Raw genomic sequence first — 23,621 nt, forward strand, 5'->3', positions numbered from 1 at the left:
GAAAGGTGGTATTACTTTTCATCCATGTGGCTGTGCATCTTCTTGAGCCTTTGCATGATGCTGCTGGTCTCACTCCCCGACACAGAGACCGGAGAGGCGCTACGTGAGTTAGCATCAGTCATGGGCACATTGAAAGGGGCAGGCTCCTCTGTGGTCTCAAAGCTGGAGGACTCCTGAGGTGGAAGGCAAGAGACAAACACATTTCAGTTAAGGCTTTTAAAGATCTTGGTGACTTATGACGGAGCTAGTTGTGAGACAAACACATTGCAGTTAAGGCTTTTAAACATCTGGGTGACTTATGACAGAGGTAGTTGCAGTTAATACTGACCAGATGGCAAGCACTCTTTAAGCGCTCTCGTAGTCTATGAGTGGTGGAGTGCATCCGCTCAATCTCCTCCTGTTGTTTCAGCAGCAGTTGTCTCTCCTTACGCGCCGCTTTATTGGCCTCCTGCAGTCTCTTAATCTCTGCCTGATCACATAGAAAGGGAGCGAAACAAGACATCACATTACAAGCTTTTCACTGGAGAGAGTAGCTTGTTAAAGACAGCTGAGCTATGTGGCTTCAAGATAGAACCAGGTAAGACATTACCTTTCAAGGAATTACATTTCCCTCGGTAAGGCAAGGGGCAGTAGTCTACACTTAAACAATAGGCACGGATACATGTGTCAATTTAACCCACCCAAATCGCGTTTAATCCAGATATAGCTCGTAAATCGCTTATAATTGCCTCATGTAGCTCACACCTAAATTTAACCCTCTCATATTTACGGCGATGTCTGAGCCTTTCGAGAGAGGTGGTCTACGCCGATCGGTGAGAACAAACAAGGCCGGTCAAACAAGGCCGATGTAACATGGGGCTAGTGGTGACAGGGAAGCCACTCATAGGGAGTGTTATGCGCATGCGTGCCTGCGTGGAGATGACCCATGCGTGCCTATGTGGTAGTAGACCACCAGGCTACGGACCATAAATGTAAATATCAGCACTAATTAATCAACTGTACTGATATTAAATGCACTACTAACATGCCATTCTCAAATTAAAGCCAGTGACATGAGTATTTTGGTGGAGTCCAGTTTTTGCTACCGTTGTTGAAACACATACACGCGTAGACTCATTTTCTTTCCGTCTGAGAGTGGTTATTCAAAGAAAATGTTAAGAACTATCTACTGATAGAAACAAGGGAACTTTTAGCCACTACACTGCCTGTGCATGATGGTTAAGCATCCTTGAGTAACAGCATACAACTAAACAAGATCATCATCAAACCGATGGCGCTACTAAAGACAACAAATCCTATACATTTGTCAACATCAGTAAAACGTGGTTTGGATAAACAGAAGTGAAGTGAGTCAGCCTACTGACCCTGTTTTAAGGTTGCTAGTATTCACGGCCACTTTAAATAAAACAAACCCAGAAAAGGCCTAGGCCGATGATGAATAGATCATGCCTGACTCGAAAAAAATCACACAATAAACAGTCAGGCATGCCACCAACAACACTATTGAACCCAACATGTAACAGTGCTAGTTTGAAATACATACTGTGACAAACTATCTTCGATGGCATGAAAAAACTCAGCCACTGGCTGTTGTCAGTCTGTTGTCCTTACCAATTGTATGTCCTGTTTTATGGTCATTCAAATTGAGACATTTTTAAACAAATTGAAACAAAACCTATTACCTGCTCCTGCTGTAGCTTCAGTAACAATACTCTCTGCTTCTTCCTAATCGGTGGCATCTTGTCATCTTCTCCTTTACCCCTGAGACGTCTGTAGAACACATTTTTGGTTTTAGCAGCGCCTTGCTGAAAGGTTACACGCTGTTAGAGATCACATACTATATTTTGATAAACAAAACACAGGGAGTGTTTGAAAAAGGAGGGAGACAAATACAATGTTCTTCAACTCTGGTGAAAACTACGTCATGAAAGACTTGCTTTTATTAAGCAAGTGATGCTTTTATTATTTCTGACATCTTAGAGTGTCTCACACAACAATGTTAATTGTTAATAGAACTGTGCTCTACCTCTGTTTAAAATCGAATTTTCTACATAATATTTCAAGGAAATAAAACGAGAGTGAACATGCACATGATGACAAAATAGTAAATATGAGAAACATTTATAATATTGTCATGCCTTTTTAGGTGATCCAGCCATGCCAGCTCTGCTCGAGTCTTGTCCTTCAGTGCCCGCTGTCGGAGCTGCAGCAGAGAGCTCTGGTGCTGGGCACGCACCTCCTCCTCCTTCATGTACTGCCGCACCATGTCCATGGTGAACCTGGAAAAGTTGTTCTGTCCGCTGGAGAAAGGGATACTGTTGTCTGGCTGAAGCACCTGCCAAAGCATAGCATAGCATAGCGTGAGAAGCATACATGAACAAGTCTATTTATCTGTCTGGCACCAATACCAGATAACAGTCAGGCTCATTTGCAATCAGACACAACACTCAGCAACTAAGGCCCAAAGCAATTAAATCAGTGATTAATGTCTTTATTACACTGATGAATCTAAGCCACTATCAGTATTTACAAAAGACCATGTTCAATATGACATGGGAATGCGACACCTCAACAGTTTAGAATCAGAATCAGAATCAGAATAGTATTTATTGCCAAATAGGTTTACACCTACCTGGAATTTGCTCTGGTGTATAGGTGCACACAGTGAACATACTGTAAATCCTCAAATTGTGACCTACGCTTTTATTTACTTAGACTGCACAGTGCACCGGCCTTTATTTGGGGCAGGCTAGCATTAGGGGCAGGCCTTTATTTCCTACTTATCTTCTGTTATAGAATTGTATTATTTAAATCAAATAATGGGCATAATTACAGTAGGCTAATATCATTCATTGCATATGCGTTAAACACTTCCTGCAAAATTTGCCTAGTAGTCTTAAGTCCTGCAAACAGCCCATGAAATTAGCCAACAACATTAAACATGAGTAGAACATGTGTTTATGAAATGCATTCAATTAAATTGAGATGTCTATTTTGTGCCGATGGACTGATGCTGGTAGGCTACAGTAAAAAAGGCTACTTTATTTAGCCCCCGGTCTGTATTCGGGGCCCGGCCTTTATTTGTCCGTATCGACCACGCCCCCGGCTACTATCTGAAGCCCGGCGTCTAATTGAATCCCGGTCTTTATTTGAGGAATTACGGTAAAACATAAAAACACACTAAGTACAACACTGAGTTTAGACAACTCTGACAGCAAAGGAAGGAGAGGGTATGGTATATAGTTAGTATGGTCATGAATAGTGTAGAGAGCAAAGGGCGGACAGGGTATGGTATAGTGTGATCATGAATAGTGTAGAAAGCCAAAGACACAGGATTTGAGCAGTGAAAAACAAGTCTTAACCTTGGAAGAATCCAGAGAGATAGCCATGTCCTGAGCGGGCTCTTCTTCCGACTCGTGCCGGCTCTGCTTGTTCTCCAGTGTTACTCGCCGATGCGACTCCGAAGGCAGCAGCGATCGGAAGGATCGCTCCTCGATCTCATCTTCCGTCATAGACTCGTCAAACTTCAGAGAGTACTCGGTGGCCACTGACATGCTATCTGCTTTGAGAGTGAAAAGTGATTTGCCATCATAGGTTTACAGTCTTGTCATTTGAGCTCATAATTCTCTGTTTCCAATGGCATATTATATAATATATATATATATTATCATACCTTTGTCATCCTGAAGGGAGGGTATGCTGTCGCTGGGAGTGGAATTGTGAGCTGCAAGATGGGCCTCTTCCAAAACTGAACTGCCATCAATAGAGTTTCTAGCAGCAACATCCCTCCTCTGCTCAAATGATGGAAGAGGGGAGCTCCCCTGCCCTCCGCTGACACTGTGCCCTCCACTGCTGGACAGGAGAACAAGGAACTGATCACTTTAAATTGGACGAGACATGAATTTTTGTACAGATTGTACGTTTTTTTTGTTCAGGCTCTTTCAAACAAGAAATTGCCAACAAATTGAAGTTATCTGACAAAGGTATGCACCACATCCTTCACAGAACAGTACAAATCCTGAACACAAAGATGTGTCGCTGCACAACTGTGCTGTGATACAAATCTAAATTGAGAAACTAATGCCACATACGTCCCCAGATGGCAGCTTTATTAAATAGAATGCAGAAAACACTAGTCATATCTTCAACAGTGACAAGGTCGTACCAAGTCTCAACCCTTGCCCTAACCGTTCGTACTATCGGCATTTTCATACAATTTCTAAGGATTCATACAGGTGACATGTTAGTTCATAACAACATGTTTTAAAATACAGCAACTGCACAGGAAAAGGAAGTTCTTGTGGGTACCTGAGAGTACTGGAGGAAGTTGGGATCTGCTTATGGAAAGTGTATTGAGACTCGTCACAGTGGGATGTGATGGATGCCTGAATACTCAGACCCCTGGCTATCTGTAAGTGGGGAAAACATTGAAAATCAACACAGAAACAGAAAAAGAAACTCAACATGTAAATACCACACTGCCCTCTTGTATGGACAACTCAATTCATACCACAGGATCTAACAATAAAAAAAACACATACGAGATGATACTAGCAAATAAGTTGAAATTGAAATACATGGACAATTCTAGTGGAATGTAAATGTCTGGGCACCCCTGGTAACTGTGAACCGTAAAAAAGGAAGATGGACTGATAAAACTAAATGAAACCAAAAATGATAATATTTTGAGGAAGATAAGTGTAGGATTCTAATGTGTTAAGTGTTAACTAACCTAATAACATTTGCTGTTGCTATTTATGTCCTCCCAACACCTCTTAAAGTGGGTGGGTGGATACAGATGTTTTAAAAGAGTTCATGAAAGTTCAATGACATCTAAAACATGACATCAAGATATAACCAACCTGTGTTTCTCTCTGCTGTATATTTTGCAGATCTCTCTGAGCTTCAAAGGCTTCCTGCTCGGTCTTGACTTTTAGCCGTTGCAGGTCCAGCTCGTGAGCCTGTTGCTGGGACTGAATGAGACACATCATAGTAAGTGGAGTACATACACACAATATCAGGTGCATTCAGAGGTTCAATCTGGCAGTCTCAAGTTCAAGTTTATTTATAGAGCACATTTCATATGTACATAGACACAATGTGTCTGAAAATGGAATGATGCTCTGGACATAAACCTAATTTCAACATGGCTGTTTGCGTTATGTTTTAGAGTGCATTTGCACTGCAGGTCTTGATTTTCTTTACAAATTTTCTTTACAACTACTTTTAATACATATCTAATCTGTTCCACATGTGAGCACATTTATCATTAGAGACAGCGAGGATGATTAATACTAGGTTTTGGCGAATGACGTATTACCAATGACTTATCGCCTGTAATTCACCAATAAGTCCGCAGCTATCGAACTTTGCCATTTTTTCCAGTTAGACTGATGTCACACTCTGTCCCTCTGTCTCTTCAGTTGGCATGCCTAGAGTGCGCTCCGAACGCTCTGAGAGTGAATGATGCAGTAGGTGGAGTTTGGGGAGAAGGTTGACTTTAGGGCTGAACCTATCTACATTCAAAGAGTTTGAGTTGAACCCCTGTGCATGTAGTATTCTCATCGTATTCACTTGCATCCGTAAAGCTGCCATTCACCTTGAGGACATAAGCTAGGGAGAAGACCTCCTGCTGAGCCAGGGAAACACCACGTATGCGCTCCACATCACTGACCTTGAGGACCTGAGCTAGGGAGAAGACCTCCTGCTGAGCCAGGGAAACACCACGTATGCGCTCCACATCACTGAGCTGTCGTATCGACTCCTCTATGGAGTCCAAGTACATGAGCTCTGCTGCCATGCGCTGTTGTAAGGCACCTGGAGCACACTGCAACCCACCACCTAGGACAGAAAGAGAAGCAGGTCAAAGCATCTGGCCAATTGATGACAGTATTTTAACACACAGCAATAAATTCTGTATTTTCCATTGTATTTATTTAATTTAAATACATATCATAACATTTGTCGTTTGAATGTTGTGAACAGACATAACCATGGGGAGCATATGGAGTAACTTTCTTTTATTGATAACAGCTGCATACCATTCCATTCATTCTGATGGTTTAGTGTGGCAGAACAATATCAGTTGAAATGTGTGATTTCAGAGTTGCTGTTAAGTCCAATAAGTAATTTTGGCAACAGCGGGTTAAGCACAACATTAGCTTATCTTACATACAGTTTATGATTTTGTAAAAACATTACAGCAGGCAAATTATTCATAAATATATGAGCATATTTAAGGTCATAACAAACACATGTTTGATTATGTTCCATGAAACTAGTTGGCATATGAACCTTGAGACTTACCTGCAGTGTTCCCCACTTGTTCAGCACCATGACTGTTGGGGACAGGAGATGAAAAGATGGCTGAAGTGCTGGGAAGGCCCCGGCTAGGAGGTGATGATTCCACAGCACCTTTATCTCCAGCAGTGAGGCCGCTGCCCTTGGAGGTTGGAGGAGGATCAGAGGCAGCTGAGGAGCTGGAGGGACCCACCGTCCTTCTTTGGCTTGTCTTACTGTGTACAAATAAGCTGGAAGAGGACAAAGGTAGGAAAAACTTCAAGTCCAAGCAACACAAAATGGATAAAAAACCTATATGGTTCTGCACACATACAATTTATGGCAATGTTGTTAAAAAAAAATCAAATCTATATATTCCCTATAGAGAATCCCTCACAAACTTGACTTTAGGGGTACTCTAAATTAATTTGTCCGATTGCCAAAATCCACATTTAGTTGAATTGAAGAGAGCACTAGTCTCTCCTTTACAAGAATGAACCTTATTGTGATGACCTACTGATTGCAAATACAGACAGAACAAATTCCTTCGATTTTATCCAATCGATAGACATTGATTTGTAGGGGTGGGAATCTCTTGGCACCTCACGATTCGATTTGAAATCGATTCAGGAGGTCAGCGATTCGATTTTAAATCGATTTTTGTAATTTGAAAAACATTTTTTATTTTTTTTATTTTACACATCCATTTTATGTTGAAATGCAAGCTGCATCGACTATTGCATTGCTCATAGAAAGTCAAAATTGTGACCATTAAAAGCTTTTTCTCTAATAAAGCAAATAGAGAAGGTAATTCATCTGTTGATTTTCTTTAATTATCAAACACAAAGTAGGAAGTGATTTTAGACTCTGAGTTGCCAACTCAAATGATTCAATAGTCGAAATGCATCGATAATGGTTTCATCGGTTTCAAATTGATAATCGATAATCAATCGATAATTGCATTTTAACATAAAATGGATGTGTAAAAAAAACGATTATCAATTCTAAACCGATAAAACGATTATCAATCCATTTCGACTTTTAAAACATTCGAGTTTGCTACTCAGAGTCTTTGCTACACTTCCTACTTTGTGTTTGATAATTAAAGAAGATCAACAGATGAATTACCTTCTCTATTTTTTATTAGAGAAAAAGCTTTTCCTTGTCACGATTTTGACTTTCTATGAACAATCCAATAATCGATGCAGCTTGCATTTCATCATAAAATGGATGTGATGTGTTTTTTTTTATTACAAAATCGATTATGAACTTTCCTGAATCGAGAGAGAATCGTTTTAGAGAGAATCGATAAAAATCACCACCCCTTTTGATTTGAGCTTTTTAGTGTTCTGAATAATTCCAGACATGTTTAACAGAGCTTGTCTTACAAAGACAACCTTGCTTATTTTTCTTATCTGGTGGTTACTCTTTAACCCTTTCTTCACAGCTGTGGGATTGTTGAGTCTTAACAGGTAGAAATATAAGGCTGTTTGACTACTTTACAAGGCTGTTCGACCCATTTTGTGGAAAGCACAAGAACTGATGCTTGAGCCCATGAAAAAAAGGATTCAAAAAAAGATGATGATGTGATAAAATGATAAAAGCAACTCAAATCCTCCAAATGACACATAAGAAGGTGCAATTATTTCATTATTATTTCGTTTAAAAGATTTGTGAAATGCTTACAAAACATACTTCTGCTAACCAATTGACAAATGTTGACATGTGAATTGCCTCACACTAGCCAGGTGTCTAACTAAACCCCCTAAAAAAAGTTCGGAAACATTTTTCGGTCGATTATTCCTCCCCTTTAACAATACCAATTAGTATATTGCAGGGGATTTTGGCACATTTATTTGGGCCGCTACCCACACGGTTAGCTGTGTTGCTCATTCCACGAATGCACAATCCTTACAAGTTGTACCTCGTTGTAAAGGTGACTAATCAGGCTTTCCAACGATATACAATACCAATTGGTATTATTAAAGGGGAGGAATAATCGACCGAAAAACGTTTCCAAACTTTTTTTGAGGAGTTTAGTTACTAAAGGGATTTTTCAGTTCATCGAGCTGTGGTCTCCTCCAACAATCAAGTCATACAGTAATGGCAGATAATACTGACACTCAAAGGCACAAGGTCGAGGGTACACAGTAATATGTTTCCATAAGAGAGTGCTTTTGGTAAATCTTGCTGTTAAAAATTGACAATAGGGTGAATAGTGCCCTTGATGTAAGTAAGATAAAAAAAAAATATGCTAAACATCCAACAATAAAAACAAGCAGCCGTGAAAGAGAAAGAAAGATGACTCCAGAGGCTCCTGTACCTGTGCGACGCGTAGACTGAAGCACTCCCTGCCCTGCTGTCGGGGTCCAGGCCGTTAAGAGAACTGTGAACAGAGTTCCCTTCAGGGCCTTCCTTCATGGAACCCAAAGATCCAGGATCTATGACTGGAGACCAGTCGCCCCCCAGACCCTCCACCAGTGTCACATCAACATTTCCATCTGAGGGAGAAGTGGCTAGTTTAATAAACGACACAAACATGTTTCATACTGAAGGGCCTAGAGAATAACGCAAAGAGAATATTGAAGCTTGTAGAGGACACAAGCACAGTCACCCCTGCATGAAGAGAGGACTGGCCATATCTTACCCATGTCTGGGAAACTAGGAGAGGAGAAGGAAGATGAGACCGGAGAGCCCACTGAGGAATAGGACTGTATGCCTGATGTCTGACGCTTCAAGTCATCTTGAGGACCACTTTCTTGGTGGTTTCCTACGCTGCTGCTGTAAAGATATACAACAGAAACATGTGGGAGTTTCTCCTGATAACTTACCGACAACAGTCATCTCTGTTCAACATTTACATGCCTCAAAATCGTTCCAAACAATCCTCTTCTACAGATGTATGGAGGACGCTAAGATCACAAGCTACACCACAGACGGCTCCACGTGGATCAGACCTTGGAAGCCGTATCAGAATTTCTGCACAATAATGAAAACCATGAACCTAGGCCAGGGACTCTAGTGCCATTCATCTGAGAATAACCTTGATTGGTTGCGGGTTGTTAAACTAAAAAGGGTAATGTCAAAGGTGGTAAAGGGTTGCTTCAAAAAATAACAATCTAGTAAAAGTAACATTGCTTAAACCATGCGTTTCCTTGGTCCCTTTTGTATCAAAATGCTTAAAAAGTATTCGTATAAATGCTTGAACAGTATGCGTGATGTCTACAGATTTAGAGCTTTGTCAATAACAACACACCTCACTTTCCCACTGAACCACAAAGTCTCTCTGAAACTCAATTTCTGATTTGTGGCTTATCTGGACTACACAAACCACACAGCCGTGGGTTTGCCAAGGTGCACGCAAGCTATCAAAATCTAGTCATGTACTAGTCTGGTACTGTTGAAAATAAATGTACTGCTGTTAAAAGTCAAACCTGTTCAAAGGAAAAAGAGGGGATGCGCTGACATACCTATGTCTGCTTGAAGTCCTGATGATTTGGTGACCATTGGTGTTACTGCCTGGTGAGGAGATGTTATTCTCATAAAGGCCTTCTGGATGAGCAGAGCAGGACACAGGACTGGACCTCCCACTTCTCCCCTTAGACACTACAGGAGAAATATAAAGTTACTGAGTGACTGATTTGGGCATTTGTACTAATCTCTTGCATGAAAAAGCTAAAATCAGCACCTCCCAATGTCATTGCAGCAAAGAGATTTGCATATGATTTGGCCACAGGTGTGGATGTGCAGTGGCTGTTGTGTTGTTTGTATCACCCACACTGGCCATTGCACGAGCAATAAGATTCCTGGAATCAAATATTTGTTACTGACCTTTGCTGCTGCTGGGCAGATTCTTGGTGAAGATGTTAATGACACTGTGAGGACTACCCTTGGTGAGTTCTCTCCAGGCAGCCATACTGGCATCCAAGTCTTGAGGTATTGTACTGCTAAACAGTCTGCATTTGTCTGTCCCACTACTGAAGACAGAGATGTTGTGCAAAGGAGGGCTCTGCTGCTGAATGCGGTCCATGTCTAGAACTGCAACATGCAAGGATGGTTTGGTTGGCTGCTGGGAACCGGCCCTCCACTCCGTCAGGCTGCCCTCGCTGAGGGAACTCTCATTGGAGCCATAGTGGTTATGATGGGACATGATTGGTTCTTCTTCAGCCTGCCTCAGGCTGCCCTCCCTTTGCCTGGACAAGACCGAGTCTGCAATGGCGGGAGTCATGGCACCTTTTCCCGTGTCTGCCGCTCGTTCTTGTGATTCTCTGAAGGTGCCCAAATGTCCCACTCCAGGCAGAGGTCCATCATAGGTGGTCAGGCCCAAACACAGCAGCTTCTGAATGTTCGCCTCCGGGGATTCTGGCTTTGCCACCATGCCAATATTAGAGCTGGCTACTCTAGCCCAGTGATTTGGCAAGTCTGCACCCAACTCTGAACTCTGGCCGCCTTGACAGGTGAGGAGCAATTTGCGGGCCTCACTCTCAATCCGGTTGGAGAGGGAGGTGGCTGTAGACTTCAAGACTTCTAGACGGCTCACTCTGCTGGTCATGCTGGTTAGAGCGGTGGGGAGAGCTGAAGCATGCAAGCAGGAGGCACTGGGAGCAGAGTGCTTGTACTCTTCGTCCAGCCAGCGGGGAAATGTTCGGGTAGGTGAAGTGACTAAAGGGATAGCCACACTTCCTCTCGGCGAAGAGCACTGCCCATCCTGTTGTACCCAGGCGGACCTTGTTGGTAAGCCTAGATCATTCCTGCTCACATACATAGAGAAAGAGAGAAGGCAATTGAAGATTAATACCAAACACAATTATAGATACACAACCATCAAGAAAATACATTTTGATCTACTGATTTTGAGCATGTCACGCACATTACATTCAATATAACCCGTGCATATATTGGCAGCAGATACATCACTATTATATTTTGATGTGCATGTTTCATATTGTTCATAATAATGCGTATTCACCCCATTTTTAAAGTATGCAAACTAACATGACGGCAACAGAACTGGTAAATGGTGCACAGTTTGAATGAGGGGTGTAGACAGGTCAAACTCAACCGGATATGTGTGAGCTGGATATTGGTATAATAAACGAGAGGCCGGTCTGCTTTGGAACCATCAAAGTTGCTTTCCTTTTCACTACAGTTCACTGGCACTGGTTGTTTTCAGTACCTATAGGATCATTCTCTATCAACACTACTGCGCATGTTATAAAAAGATCAAACCTTGGTGCCGGAAGCTGCTGCTCAGACAAAGAGAGGTCACTGCTAGACGGACTTTGGGGTCGATTTTGATGTTTATTCTCCTTATCCGACTCATTGGAGGGCTGGTACAGAGGTCTCTGCAATAGAACACATATCTCAGTTCAACTTGATCAACATGATGTAAGTATGACATTATCATTCCAAATTCTATGTATGTAAACTAACTACAGTTCTGGCATTTGCTAAATCTAATCTAAACGGGTCTGCATAGCCATATTGTGTCATCTGACCTGGAGCTGTTTCCAGGTTTCTAGTGCTTAGATAACTGAAGCCATTATTTACAATGGCATGGACATAAGAACTAACAAACTAACGCAGTGTGTTCTGTGGGCAGCACTAAATAAATACTGATGCAAGCATGTCCAGCACATTTCCTTTCCTTGATGCCATAATAGTTTACTCTACACTTTAACTCATCTATCCTTTATCTTCTATCCTCTGAAGCAGTGCCGACCATACCTGCTGATAGGTGCTGCTGAAAGGAGAGAGGGGGACCTCCATGTCAAGCTGGCTCTCGTCTGGCAGCAGTTTAGTGTATGTGTCCAGCAGAGATCTGTGTGTAGCCTCCAGGGTGGTGGTGGTGTCAGCAGTTGGCCTGGTGAATCCTTGCTTTTGTTTCCTGTAGAGTTGCTCCAGCCTCTGGTTCCTCCTCTCCGACTCCTCCTGCTGGCTGCGGCGCTCCTCCGTCTGCCGCCGCCGCCGCTCCACCTGCTGCCGTGAGATGTACTGCCGCACCGCAACAGAGTCATAGTGGCGCTTTCTTCTGACTGGCTCAGGTTTGAGGGCTTCCGTGGTGGAGGAGGAGGAGGAGGGTTTGGCTGGACCAGCAGTGTGATTGACTCTGCTGCAGTGTGCTGCTGCTCCTCTAGAGGTGACAGGCTTCTGATCTAACTTCTCAACATGCTTCCCAGGAGACGGATCCATCTGAAGGTCGTCCAAGATGCCTTGGAAATCAGCTGAGAGCTGCAGGCAGGAGACTACAGGACTCTTCCCATCTTCAGCTTTCTTGCCTTGGTTTAGATTATCTTGCACTGGTGCACTGCTAGGTGGTCGCTCCAAATTACCTGAAAAAATATTTTGAAAATCCATTTAATTTCTAAGCATCAGTGCTTTATTGTAAAAGTTATTTCAATGTCACTTAGTCATTTGGAATCCAACTACAGCCACAGCTTGAGCATTGGAGACGGCTTCACGGTGCCACCAAATCCAGTTCTAAGGATCAGCATTTTAAAGCCCTCGAGGCAATAAACACACATGCTTTCTTCTCAAGTGCGTTTAAGTAGACCCTTTCTTCTCAAGCATCAACACATTACATGACCCCTACAAGTTCTCTGTAACTGGCGGTCGCAATTGTGCCACCGTCCTCGTACAACATATGGGTGTTTACAAGTGCAGCCTCTATGATATGATATATGATATGATATATGATTTGATTTCATTGCATTGCGCTCATAGATGTAACAGTTTCTTAGGAATCTCCTCCTGGTTTTCGCACAGTTTATTTATGACCATGTTGTCATGCAGTATGACATGCAGTAATGCAGTAAGTGTCTTCAGGCTGCAGTTTCAAAGCATGGAGTTGAGGGGGCATGCCCTTCTTTTTCATGTGAATAGTGCCATACATGCTGCTCTCTTGTTGGTGGAGCTCTTCAAAAAGAGCAGGAGAGGTGTAACAGCTGTCAGTACACACAGTGTGTCCCTTCTCCACACCTACAGCCAATAGCCAGAGCCCAGTAATAGCTGAAGGCAAAGTCCTTATAGGCAAATCTTGCCACTCAGCAGCCATCTTGACAATACTTAGCTATTTCGGGCACACATGATAAGGTTCCTATCAGGTTCCTATCATATCCTATCAACTGCTGAAACCGGTTATTGTTTTGAACACATGTGGTGCCCAAAGAACCTTCTCAGGTCCTCCAACTATCAGAGATCTGAGGATCTGAGTCAGTCTGATACTAATTTGGATAGCTCAGAACACCTCAATGTCAGCTTTATTAAAGCGCTTGGCGTCATTATTAAATTCACTATTCAGTAATCTCCATTGGGCATCAGAAGGCAAGGTCAACATCAACAGTACGGGGAAAGAATTTGGGGTATTTACACTAACTTTCAGCCTTATATGTAGGCAAAATGTTCACACAGAGAAACTGTGCTCGCTTGGAGAATGTCATGAAGTCATGAATGTACTTGAAATGAAATGAACTTGCGTGTTTACAGAAATGTCTTTCTAATGTTAGGTCTTATGAATTATGCTGATCCATTTCACACTAGATTGTTTAAGAAGAGAATAAAGGAAGATCCCCAACCTGTCCTGACCCCCCTCTCTCCAGACTCAGACATGGAGGGGCGCTGTGACTGCAGTGGAGGCCCTAGGATCATGTTCACCACCTTCTGCCCTTCACGCCATGTCGACGTACTTATGGATGCTGGGAGAAAAAAAGCTGCATTAGTTTCTATATGGGACTTGAATTTCGTTCAAATTTAATATGAGACACTCATGTGCATAACTAACAGAAGTAACATTTTGGAAAACTTAAAAGGCAAAAAAAACATTCTTACTCTAAAACATATGAAAAAATAGGTCAACAGTAAAGGTAGTAAACACACTTGTAAGAGGTCAGAAGTGAAAGAAGCAGAAAAGGTTCCTACCAGGCTTGGGGTCAGAGTCGGCTACAGGGGCTGACCTGTGGACTTTTCTAACAGGTTTGACTGGCTTCTTGCCCTTCACACGCTCCCTGAACCGCACCTTCTGTTTGGTGCTCTCTCCTGGTCCACAAAGAAAGCAGAAACTATGGTTAAAGGATAGCATCAAGTTATAACTGGAAAACACTTGGTTACTTTGTTAGTTTCTTTCTGCATATAAATGTCTCACTGGAATAATTCGCTATTTCCAAGAAAAGTAAAGCAACTGCCTGGCAACCCTAACACTGATGTTGGAATATCCCCAGAACATTCATGCTAGGGAGTGTTGAAAGGGTCCATTTACAGACACTTCTGCTAGTCTATACATACATTGTGTGCATTATCAAACTCCATAAACAAAAACTGAACTGGGTAGACCAGACCAACCCTGATGGTAGTGTAATAACTTGGAAATGGGACCGATATGAAGGTCACCTGTGAGCTGGCGTGTCAGGTCTCTGTAGATCTCCCGTCTCAGCCTGGTGAAGTCCTCCTCTTGGCCAATCTTCCCATCAGAAGTGGGAATCTTAATCTCTGTGGTGTTGAATCCTTTCATCACAGGGTTAGAGAAATCACAACCAAGCTCAGCATAACAGAGTAAATAGGGTTGAAAATATAAAAAAAGAATGTAAACATGTTTGTAGTCTGTACCTTTATAAACAGGAGCAGGGGGAGCTGTGATGACTTTACGGACACGAGCAGACGGTAGAGTGCTGCTGGACTGCGTGTAGGTTTGACTAACGCCCAGAGGTTTTTCCAAGTTGCCAAGTGACTCCTTCTTCCCTGCAGCCTCCTCTAGGTGCTCACGCTGCTTGCGAATGCGTTCTTTCAGCTTCTCCAGCTTATCATCGGTCTGCTGTCGCCGCAAGCTCTCCAGCCGCTGGCTGGCACTACTGGGGCTGGAGTTCTGCAGCGTCTCCATCAGGGGATGGACCTCCTCCTGGCTCAACACGGTGAGCTCTTGCTGCTCTTGGGGGTGTGAGGAAGAAATGGCACCTTTGGTGGTGGCCAGTTGATGTACCGGATGAACCGCTTCATTGATAGCCAACTGGTCATTGATGTAGTGGACTGATGTGTCACTGACCATGGAAGAGTGTGTGCTGGCTGGTTTGATAGTCTGTGCAGAGCGCGTGTCACGCTGGAACACCATCCGACCCAGGCTAGATTCAGAGACTAGAGGGCTGACACTGGTGCCTACATTTTGGGTCTGATCTTCAAGCTGCAATGGTAATCCCAAGTGTGGAGACACTTTCCTGAAAGCAACAAGCAATATATATATATATATATATCTGTGTGTACTCAAGATGACTCCAGTGTGCGTTAATGCATCATAACGGACACAATTACAGTGAAGAAAAAAATTGCAAATCACTGCTTTAAGGCTGTGTTCTACTTGGTTCTTCTTAAATCAATAAAATACAGCAAAGGGCTGCACCTCAACCAGTAAACTGAATAAACAGCAAGGTTAGGTGTTAGGCATGTTTTGTCAGTAACAGTATAATATTTTTTGATACTTTCAATTGCCCTTCTAGTTGTGGGTTGTAGGCCAACTTGATTGATGGTTTATTTCTTAAACAGTGAGACAGCCCTGGCGAGTACAGTTCTATCATTTACTCCTCGTTACATTTTTAACATTTTCTGGCGAGTACAGTTCTATCATTTACTACACGTTTTATCTTAAACATTCTCTGCCTATCTCACTTACAGTAGTTATAGGGCTGTCTGGTGCAGACAGAGTTAGTTGGCCACAAGGTTAGCTTATTTCATGGCTCATTAGAGGACGACAACAAGGTCTTTCCTGCCATAGAAAGGCATAGGTAAAGTGCCCATAGGTTAAGTGCCTAACAGTTTTTGCTGAGTGCCCAAAGCCAAATGAACACAAAAACACGTGTAGACCCTCTAAACCAAGTAAATAAATACAAAAACATGAGGGTTGTATGTGCACACTTCACACCTTGAACCAATTCCACCTGATAGACACTTGGTGTTCTTTCTACCAACCATACACCTCAACCAATTCCCCAGTTACCTTTAATCCATTAAGCAAAGCAACGTTTTAGAGGTATGTCAACAACAAGTTTTTAAATGATATTCCACAACCGCAACCTAGAGACAATCATTTGAGTAGCTAAATATTCACACATCCCTGAAAACTTCACAAATCCATCTGGTATCATTTGTGAAGGTTTGTGGAGTGGTTGATGAAAACTTAAAGGTTTTTAATATAATATTTTTTTTTAAATTGGCACAGATGATCTTCAGACCAACCCTTTCAAATATAGAAGATGAAAATATGAAGATGAATAATGAAACACAATGGGTGCTTACAAAGCTTCACTGCTTGGCCCCCAAGAAGATGACCCATAATTACAATAATAACACTTGAACACTTGCTTTTACCTGTAGGAGGGCAGATGGTCCTTGATATCCACACTCACAGTCTTTCGGAGACTGTTGTCCAGTGAGCTGTTCTTCAGGGGGCTAAAGGAAACCTTCCCTGGACCTTCAGCCCTCTCTGTTCTGGACAAGCCAAGTACAACACCTGGAAAGAAAGAAATTACAATTCTGAGTGGACATGAATTTCCAGAAGTCCCTACCAGGCAGCAAAACTGTGTTATAGCCTAAACATGTCTGCTTTAAGTCAAATTCGAAACAAAAAAAAAACATTAAAAATACCCTCCATCAGTACCACCAAGTATAGTGATTTTTTGTGTGCAACTTTAACTTCAAAATCTACTATCAAAGTAATAAGCCAAAGGCGTTGAGCACAAAGTGATAGTGGCAAGGCAGGATGAATCATCAGGCAAATACTTCATGCATCATGCATCACATGACCAACCATGGGGCAGATCTACATCAGGCATACTTAGAGGTTGTAGAAAGGGTGTTGAAATGGATAGAAGAGTAAGAGAATAATGCCATTATACAAATACAATAGTCTTACAACATAATGAACTTAACTTAATGTACTAATAGGGTTCCTATTAATAACATGAACTGAGGATTGTGATCATATTAGCAGAGACATGTGTAGTTAGGCTGGCAATCAAAATGTGTTGTAGGCAATGTGTTTGTGATGCATTGTAGGTCAATACACAGGTTTACCTCAAAGGGGTTTATAAACTTTCTAGCACCACTGCACTATTCACTGTTCCCTATACAACTCTATCAAGTTTCCTGTTAGGAATTGGACATTAAATCCACAGCAAGGAGCTTTGGTCATCATCTTGTAAGCTAACTATCTACAGGGTATGGTAGTATCTAGTAAGCTAACTACCTACAGGGTATGGTAGTATCTAGTAAACTAACTACCTACATTGTATGGTAGTATCTAGTAAGCTAACTACCTACATGGTATGGTAGTTTCTAGTAAGCTTACTACCTACAGGGTAGGGTAGTATCTAGTAAGTTAACTACCTACCTACAGGGTATGGTAGAATCTACTAAGCTAACTTCCTACCTACAGGGTATGGTAGTATCTAGTAAGCTAACTACCTACAGGGTATGGTAGTATCTAGTAAGCTAACTACCTACACGGTATGGTAGTATCTAGTAAGGTTACTACCTGCAGGGGTGGGCAATTAATTTCCCCAAGGGCCACATGAGATGGGAGGTGGGACTGTTGTGGAGGGCCGGACCAATAGGCTAAACTCAATTCAGCATGAAAAATGAGCATGTTTTTGCAGTATTAAAGGTGTGCCCAGACGACCAATACACATGGCACACACACACACGAGAGCAAGCTTGCAATGCAATAGTATAAGTATACAAATTAAAAGAAATATCAATTTTATCGTTTAACGTTTGATTCCTAATTCACCATTGACCTCAGCGAGCCGGTCAGGGACAGTCAAGGGGCCGCAAATGGCCCTGGGGCCACAGTTTGCCCAGGTCTGAATCCTACAGGGTATGGTAGTATCTAGTAAGCTAACTACCTACAGGGCTTGGTAGTATCTTGCAACAGCGACACCAGCACAGTTGCAAAACATTGGTAGCATGTTAACGGCTGTCTTTTGAAGATATAGTTGGCGATGTCATGTTGTGAAAGCTTTTCTTACGGTGTCTATGTCAGAACTATTTTGATGTGTGCTTACCATCAAAATGAGTCTAAAGATAACAGCAATACTTGTTGCCTATTATCTCAAGTTGCTGTATACTTTTGTTTTAAAACAGCAGATCCAATGAAACATGAAAATGTTGCATTCATTCAGTCATCAGTCAGTCAGGCTGTTTCATTATTAAATCACCTTCTCTCCTTCCAGATGTGTTACTGGTGTGGCACTTATTGGTCTTGCATAGGTAGCTGTGCAATACATTCACCTTGAAACAACCATGGTGAAATATGGACTAAATGTAGGCAGGCAAAATTACAAAATTACAAAACATTTTATCTCTGAGCCGACAGCTCCTGAAGGCAGAGCTAAAAGGAGGACTGAAATGATTTGGCTAAAAGTACAGAGAAATGTTGAGTTGAGGCGTGAGAGGAACAGTCAGTAGGCAGAGGTCAGAGGTTGAGTTGAGGAGGGGAACAGTCAGTAGGCAGAGGTTGAGTTGAGGAGTGAGGGGAACAGTCAGTAGGCAGAGGATGAGTTGAGGAGTGAGGGGAACAGTCAGTAGGCAGAGGATGAGTTGAGGAGTGAGGGGAACAGTCAGTAGGCAGAGGTCATAGGTTGAGTTGAGGAGTGAGAGGAACAGTCAGTAGGCAGAGGTCAGAGGTTTTTTAGTCCTCAATTTCACTCCAGATTGAGATTTTGTCAGATTGAACGCCACGTTATGCCATCGTGACTAACTAATCAAACTAGTCTGTACCTTTCTTGCTGAATTTCCATGAGGCTGTTGAAGTTTCCTTCGGATCCATCAATGAATCTAGTAAAACTCCAGTCCCTGCAGCCGCTTCAAGGCGATTCTCAATTCAGTGCACCTGAAATTGAACACCTGGCAGAACACAAAGGAAGGTACAGTGTTATAAAAAATCTAAACAGTTTACAGAGTAACATAGGTCTAATCTACAGAGCGAATAGCTAGTGCTAGCCAGCAGTTAATGTTCACACAGGATGTTCACACAGCCGCACCGTGCAGGAGCACTGCTGATACTTTTACGCCCATAAGAGTATAATAAAAACAAACTGGCCAACCAGTTTGATAGTTTACTCTTAAGTCCTTATAATATATAAAGTTTGAGTCAAAAATATACCCTGCATTAGGCCTAAAAAAAGCACACCACACGCCCCCTCCCTCTCTTCCCGTCATTGTGATTGTGGTGGTGACGTCGTTGTGGTGACGTAGGCGCCTGAGATGAGGACACCGAGCAACGGCAGCCATCTCAACTTTAAACTTTTATAATGTTATTTTCACATGTATTAACAACGTGTCAAGCGTGAATCACGTATGACAGAGAGGCTTTACTGAATATCTGGCTGAAACTTCAAATTACAAACGCATCTTGGGACTTTCACTCTGTTGGTTACGAGTTGTTTACCTGGCTGTTTACCCTGGATACCCGTGAAAAGACGCCGCCGGAGGAAAAGGGGGAAACGAGCCGGGACCCTGGTGAAATTAAGGAAACGATAGCACCGTCCTCCGCTTCCTAGTATCCTACTTGCTAACGTCCAGTCACTTGACAACAAGCTGAATGAATTAAGAGCCAGGTTGGCATTTCAACGGGATAAGGGATTAAGGACTGCAATGCATTTGTCATCCTACCTGATGGCCTCTCTATTCATCGGCAGGACAGAATAGTTGATTCGGGAAAGAAGAGAGGAGGTGGTGTGTGTATCCTGATTAACAACCAGTGGTGTGTGGATGCGAAAAACCATCGTCCAGCTGCTCACCCGACCTCGAACATCTAATGGTCAAGTGCAGACCATTCTACCTGCCCAGGGAATTCTCTGCAGTCGCTGTTTACGTTCCATCCCAAGCTGACACCTTCGGTCACATCCCACGCCCCACGCCTTTGCCTGCTTCGTGTTTGTCATGTCCTGGTACATGTCATGAGACTCCTGGCTATCCCTAGTGCCAACGCAAGTGGCAGCTTTTTCATGTAGCTCTGGTGTTTTGTATTCATGCATGTATTGTTTGTGAGTTGTATGTGCTTATGTGCTGAGGTGTGTATTTTACTGTTCCCAAACTGTACTCCTCTAGGAGCATAGTCTGGGTGTTGTCTTTTCTCTCCTCCCCTTCCCAATGTTATGCTGTAATTCTTCCCTATCTTTAGCCAGTTTCACTCTGGCAGGGGGACTGCCAATGAAAACTAGCCTTTTGGCTACAATTGGGTGCATTTACATTTTAATGTTTATTAATGCACACTGTCCCTCTTCAACAAATAAACAAATCATCAAACACTGCTTACAAGCAAGCCATCAATGACAGGTACTGCAGCGTACATGGAGACACACAGGTATGGACATCAGACAGTCTTTCAAGAATCCTCAAAAAACACAGATAAAGGTTGCAAATGGTAAAGAGGTTGAGTGGTTAGTTACATTTTAGAGAAAAAGCCAATACGAAGGGTCCCCCTATCACAGAGGGCCGTGGCACCAGGGGGCCAACCGCACAACTGGGTAGAAGGGGGTTGTGACATCACTGGTTTAAGAGGAAAGTGTTGTTCGGCAAGAGTGACAACATGCTACGGCTGCAGCGGTATTCAAAGAATGGCACATTGCAGTTTGCGGCAATACGCAACCAAACCCCTTTAATCATAAGCCTTCCTCCGGCAAGGAGGTTATGTTTTCGGTCCTGTTTATTTGTGTGTTTGTCTGTAAACAGGATTACGCAAAAACAGCCTGACACTTTGAAGAAACGTGTACCAAGGGTGGAGAGTTGATCCAAATCACTAAGTGGATCAATGATTTTAGTTTCATTTACGCTAACATTGATACAGCATTAGGCCTTTCTGAGTGCCTTTCCGGTTCATACAAACTTTGACACCCTACATCACTGTCACAAATTGGAATGTGTTATGCTTAAACTTCACTCAAATCTCCTAAAGATCAACTTTTTCGCTCAATAAAAACGGGCACACATGGCTAATCAGATTTCAGCAATCAATATATGCCTGTGTGAGTGGCAAAACGTAATTACATTTTATAGGCTCATTAACAATAGCACATTCACCCAATTTCAAACACACCAGCCATAAGATGACGCTACAGCAAGCTACAGCACATTTTTCTCTGCTCCCTCTGTTCTATCCATTTCCAAAATTCCTTTAGCCTTTTAAGCAATAACGTTTCAAAATTCTAATATTTCTCCTTTACCTGTTAAAGTAAGATCACCACATTTTCCCTATTCACATTAATGTTTACACCTCATTTCCACATACATAGCTCTGTATGTGAGGCAACTGGAAATCTATTCATTCATTCCTGAGCACCTTTATGATCTTCCGATGTTTTTGTGAAACTTCTTTTTTGCCAGTCCAAAATGCCAAGTACGTTGAAATGTTTTACTTTTGCATCTGTTTTTGGAGCAACCGTATGTACTACGTACCAAAAGCTAATGGCATTGGAAAAACTGTGTATTTCCTTCAATTCAGTTGCTTGATTATGCCGAGTCAAATTGTGTAATTTTATAATTATAAACAAACTAGTTCAGCTAGTTTAACCGATCATGAATCTGAGTATTTTCTGTTCTGCTGTTCTACATGTGGTTAGCCTATAGGTTACACCTACTAGATCCAAGTTAAAATAAAGTTTATTAATCATATTTTGAAGAAATCACCTTTTGCATATGTCAACAGATCTTACTGTGCTTTAACCAACACCTAATTTTAAGAAATAGGCAACACATCATCTTCATCAGTTTGATGTGAAAGCTTGATCTCCCTCCCATTCTCCTGCTGCACATTCTCTCCACTATATTACCACTCACTCACTTTCTTGACATCCGGAGATTGCTTCACCGATCACACGTACATTCCATGGTGACACCAATGGTGCCACCAAGGAGTGGGTTAAATGCTGCTTATTGTTATTGCTATATCTGTATTGGCAGTATCTTCAGAAACACTGAAGGCACTCATTCTGGGAAAGTTAATTTACATTTAGATTTGTAACTGATTAACTTGTATTTTGTTTCTCAGTACGTGTAAATGATTAAACCTACATTTCTTTTCTAATTTAATTGTGTATGTCACACGTAACTAGTTAGGCCTACTCCTTGTAGCAGTGTGAACCAAAATAGCATGACTTTTTGCACATAATGTAACAAGTTATAAGCTGGTTATTACATTATTAGCTATGTTTTCTTGTTTTGTTTTTACAAATGTCAATAGCTGAAGCTAATACTGTAGTAATATGCTATACAAGTGTTATACGCTGGAAGCTTTATTTGTTATCAAATGTCAGACTTCCGTAACACTTACTCCCCAACCCTGAGCACAACTACGTAACTATGCGAACTTACACAGCAGAATAACTGTAGAATATGGTAAATAAACCAATAACTTGTTTGAAACTTACTGCAAACAGTTGACAGTTAATGTTAAATTGTTTAGCCACTTGCTCAGGAAGCTAACGTTAGCTAACATTTGATAAGACTAAGGCAGCGCCTTAGTAAAGTTAACGTTAGCTGGACAGCAAACCTTCAGCAAAGTTAAGTTGACTTACCCAGAAAGGAACCTGGTGTTTCATTTGTTTCCGATGGTGTTTTAGGTTTCGAAAGCGATACTTAGCGCCAATGTGATTGTAACTGCTGGTGAGTTAACGTTAGCTAGCTGTAAACGTCACTTCACTAACTGTCTGGACTCAATTCCGGAAACATAACGTAGCTATGCAAGAGGAAAAAAAAATTGCAAGAGAAACCTTATCACCAACACGTCGTCATTTTGAAGCGTATGTGGTTCAAAAGGGAGCAGTAACTTCTAAAAGTTATATTTAGGTGCAAGCTGACGGTAACATTACCATCGCTAATATTATTGTAACCCAGTTTTTCGCATTTTTCTCTTCGTCAGAGGCCCCGTGCTGAATAAGCCCTTATCTTACTTGACAGGTGTCCCTAACTTAAGTAACATTAAATACGCTATCTCCGTTGTTTGGGCGTCTGACCAGTATAAAGCCAAAGATTGTTCGTGTGAAACCAACCTTAAAAATCCTTGTATTTGTAATAACGTTAGCGTCCCGCGTACACCAACAGCCATGAGCTCCCCACACTTCCGGTGTAATCTTCCAGTTGTTGTACCAAAATAAAAGTCATCGAGACCTGTTCCACTAATGAAGTTGTATTATATTAACTTAGTAAATCGAAAGGGGGTGTCCTGTGAGCAATTAAGATCGTCTTGGCTCTAAAGAAAGAAATCCTATGGCAAAATGAATGGGTTTTCGAAAAATCGGTGAAAATAAGGTGTGAGTGAAACAACGCACGTATAAAACCTAGGCAAACGTGGTGGTGAGTTA

The 23,621-nt window shown here is 42.0% G+C and overlaps 1 protein-coding gene across 1 annotated transcript in view; it reads right to left on the minus strand.

Annotated features, from left to right (window-relative positions):
• cep350 (centrosomal protein 350) overlaps nt 1–19,551 on the minus strand; it is a gene marked incomplete at its 5' end in the record, with an annotated part of 29,054 nt that extends 9,503 nt beyond the window's left edge. Inside the window, 23 exons of the mRNA XM_080860319.1 lie at nt 16–173; nt 329–469; nt 1,683–1,770; nt 2,139–2,335; nt 3,363–3,559; nt 3,674–3,849; nt 4,309–4,409; nt 4,863–4,973; nt 5,675–5,841; nt 6,307–6,530; nt 8,603–8,780; nt 8,927–9,060; nt 9,750–9,885; nt 10,111–11,030; nt 11,509–11,624; nt 12,007–12,611; nt 13,854–13,973; nt 14,197–14,313; nt 14,665–14,778; nt 14,881–15,482; nt 16,630–16,771; nt 19,039–19,135; nt 19,456–19,551. Coding sequence (XP_080716445.1) covers nt 16–173; nt 329–469; nt 1,683–1,770; nt 2,139–2,335; nt 3,363–3,559; nt 3,674–3,849; nt 4,309–4,409; nt 4,863–4,973; nt 5,675–5,841; nt 6,307–6,530; nt 8,603–8,780; nt 8,927–9,060; nt 9,750–9,885; nt 10,111–11,030; nt 11,509–11,624; nt 12,007–12,611; nt 13,854–13,973; nt 14,197–14,313; nt 14,665–14,778; nt 14,881–15,482; nt 16,630–16,771; nt 19,039–19,135; nt 19,456–19,551 — 4,937 coding nt within the window. The remainder of the gene's footprint in view (nt 1–15; nt 174–328; nt 470–1,682; nt 1,771–2,138; nt 2,336–3,362; nt 3,560–3,673; nt 3,850–4,308; nt 4,410–4,862; nt 4,974–5,674; nt 5,842–6,306; nt 6,531–8,602; nt 8,781–8,926; nt 9,061–9,749; nt 9,886–10,110; nt 11,031–11,508; nt 11,625–12,006; nt 12,612–13,853; nt 13,974–14,196; nt 14,314–14,664; nt 14,779–14,880; nt 15,483–16,629; nt 16,772–19,038; nt 19,136–19,455) is intronic.
• Nucleotides 19,552–23,621: the final 4,070 nt, after the last annotated feature.

This window comes from Sprattus sprattus (genome assembly GCF_963457725.1).
Source record: "Sprattus sprattus genome assembly, chromosome: 2".
Taxonomy (NCBI): domain Eukaryota; kingdom Metazoa; phylum Chordata; class Actinopteri; order Clupeiformes; family Clupeidae; genus Sprattus; species Sprattus sprattus.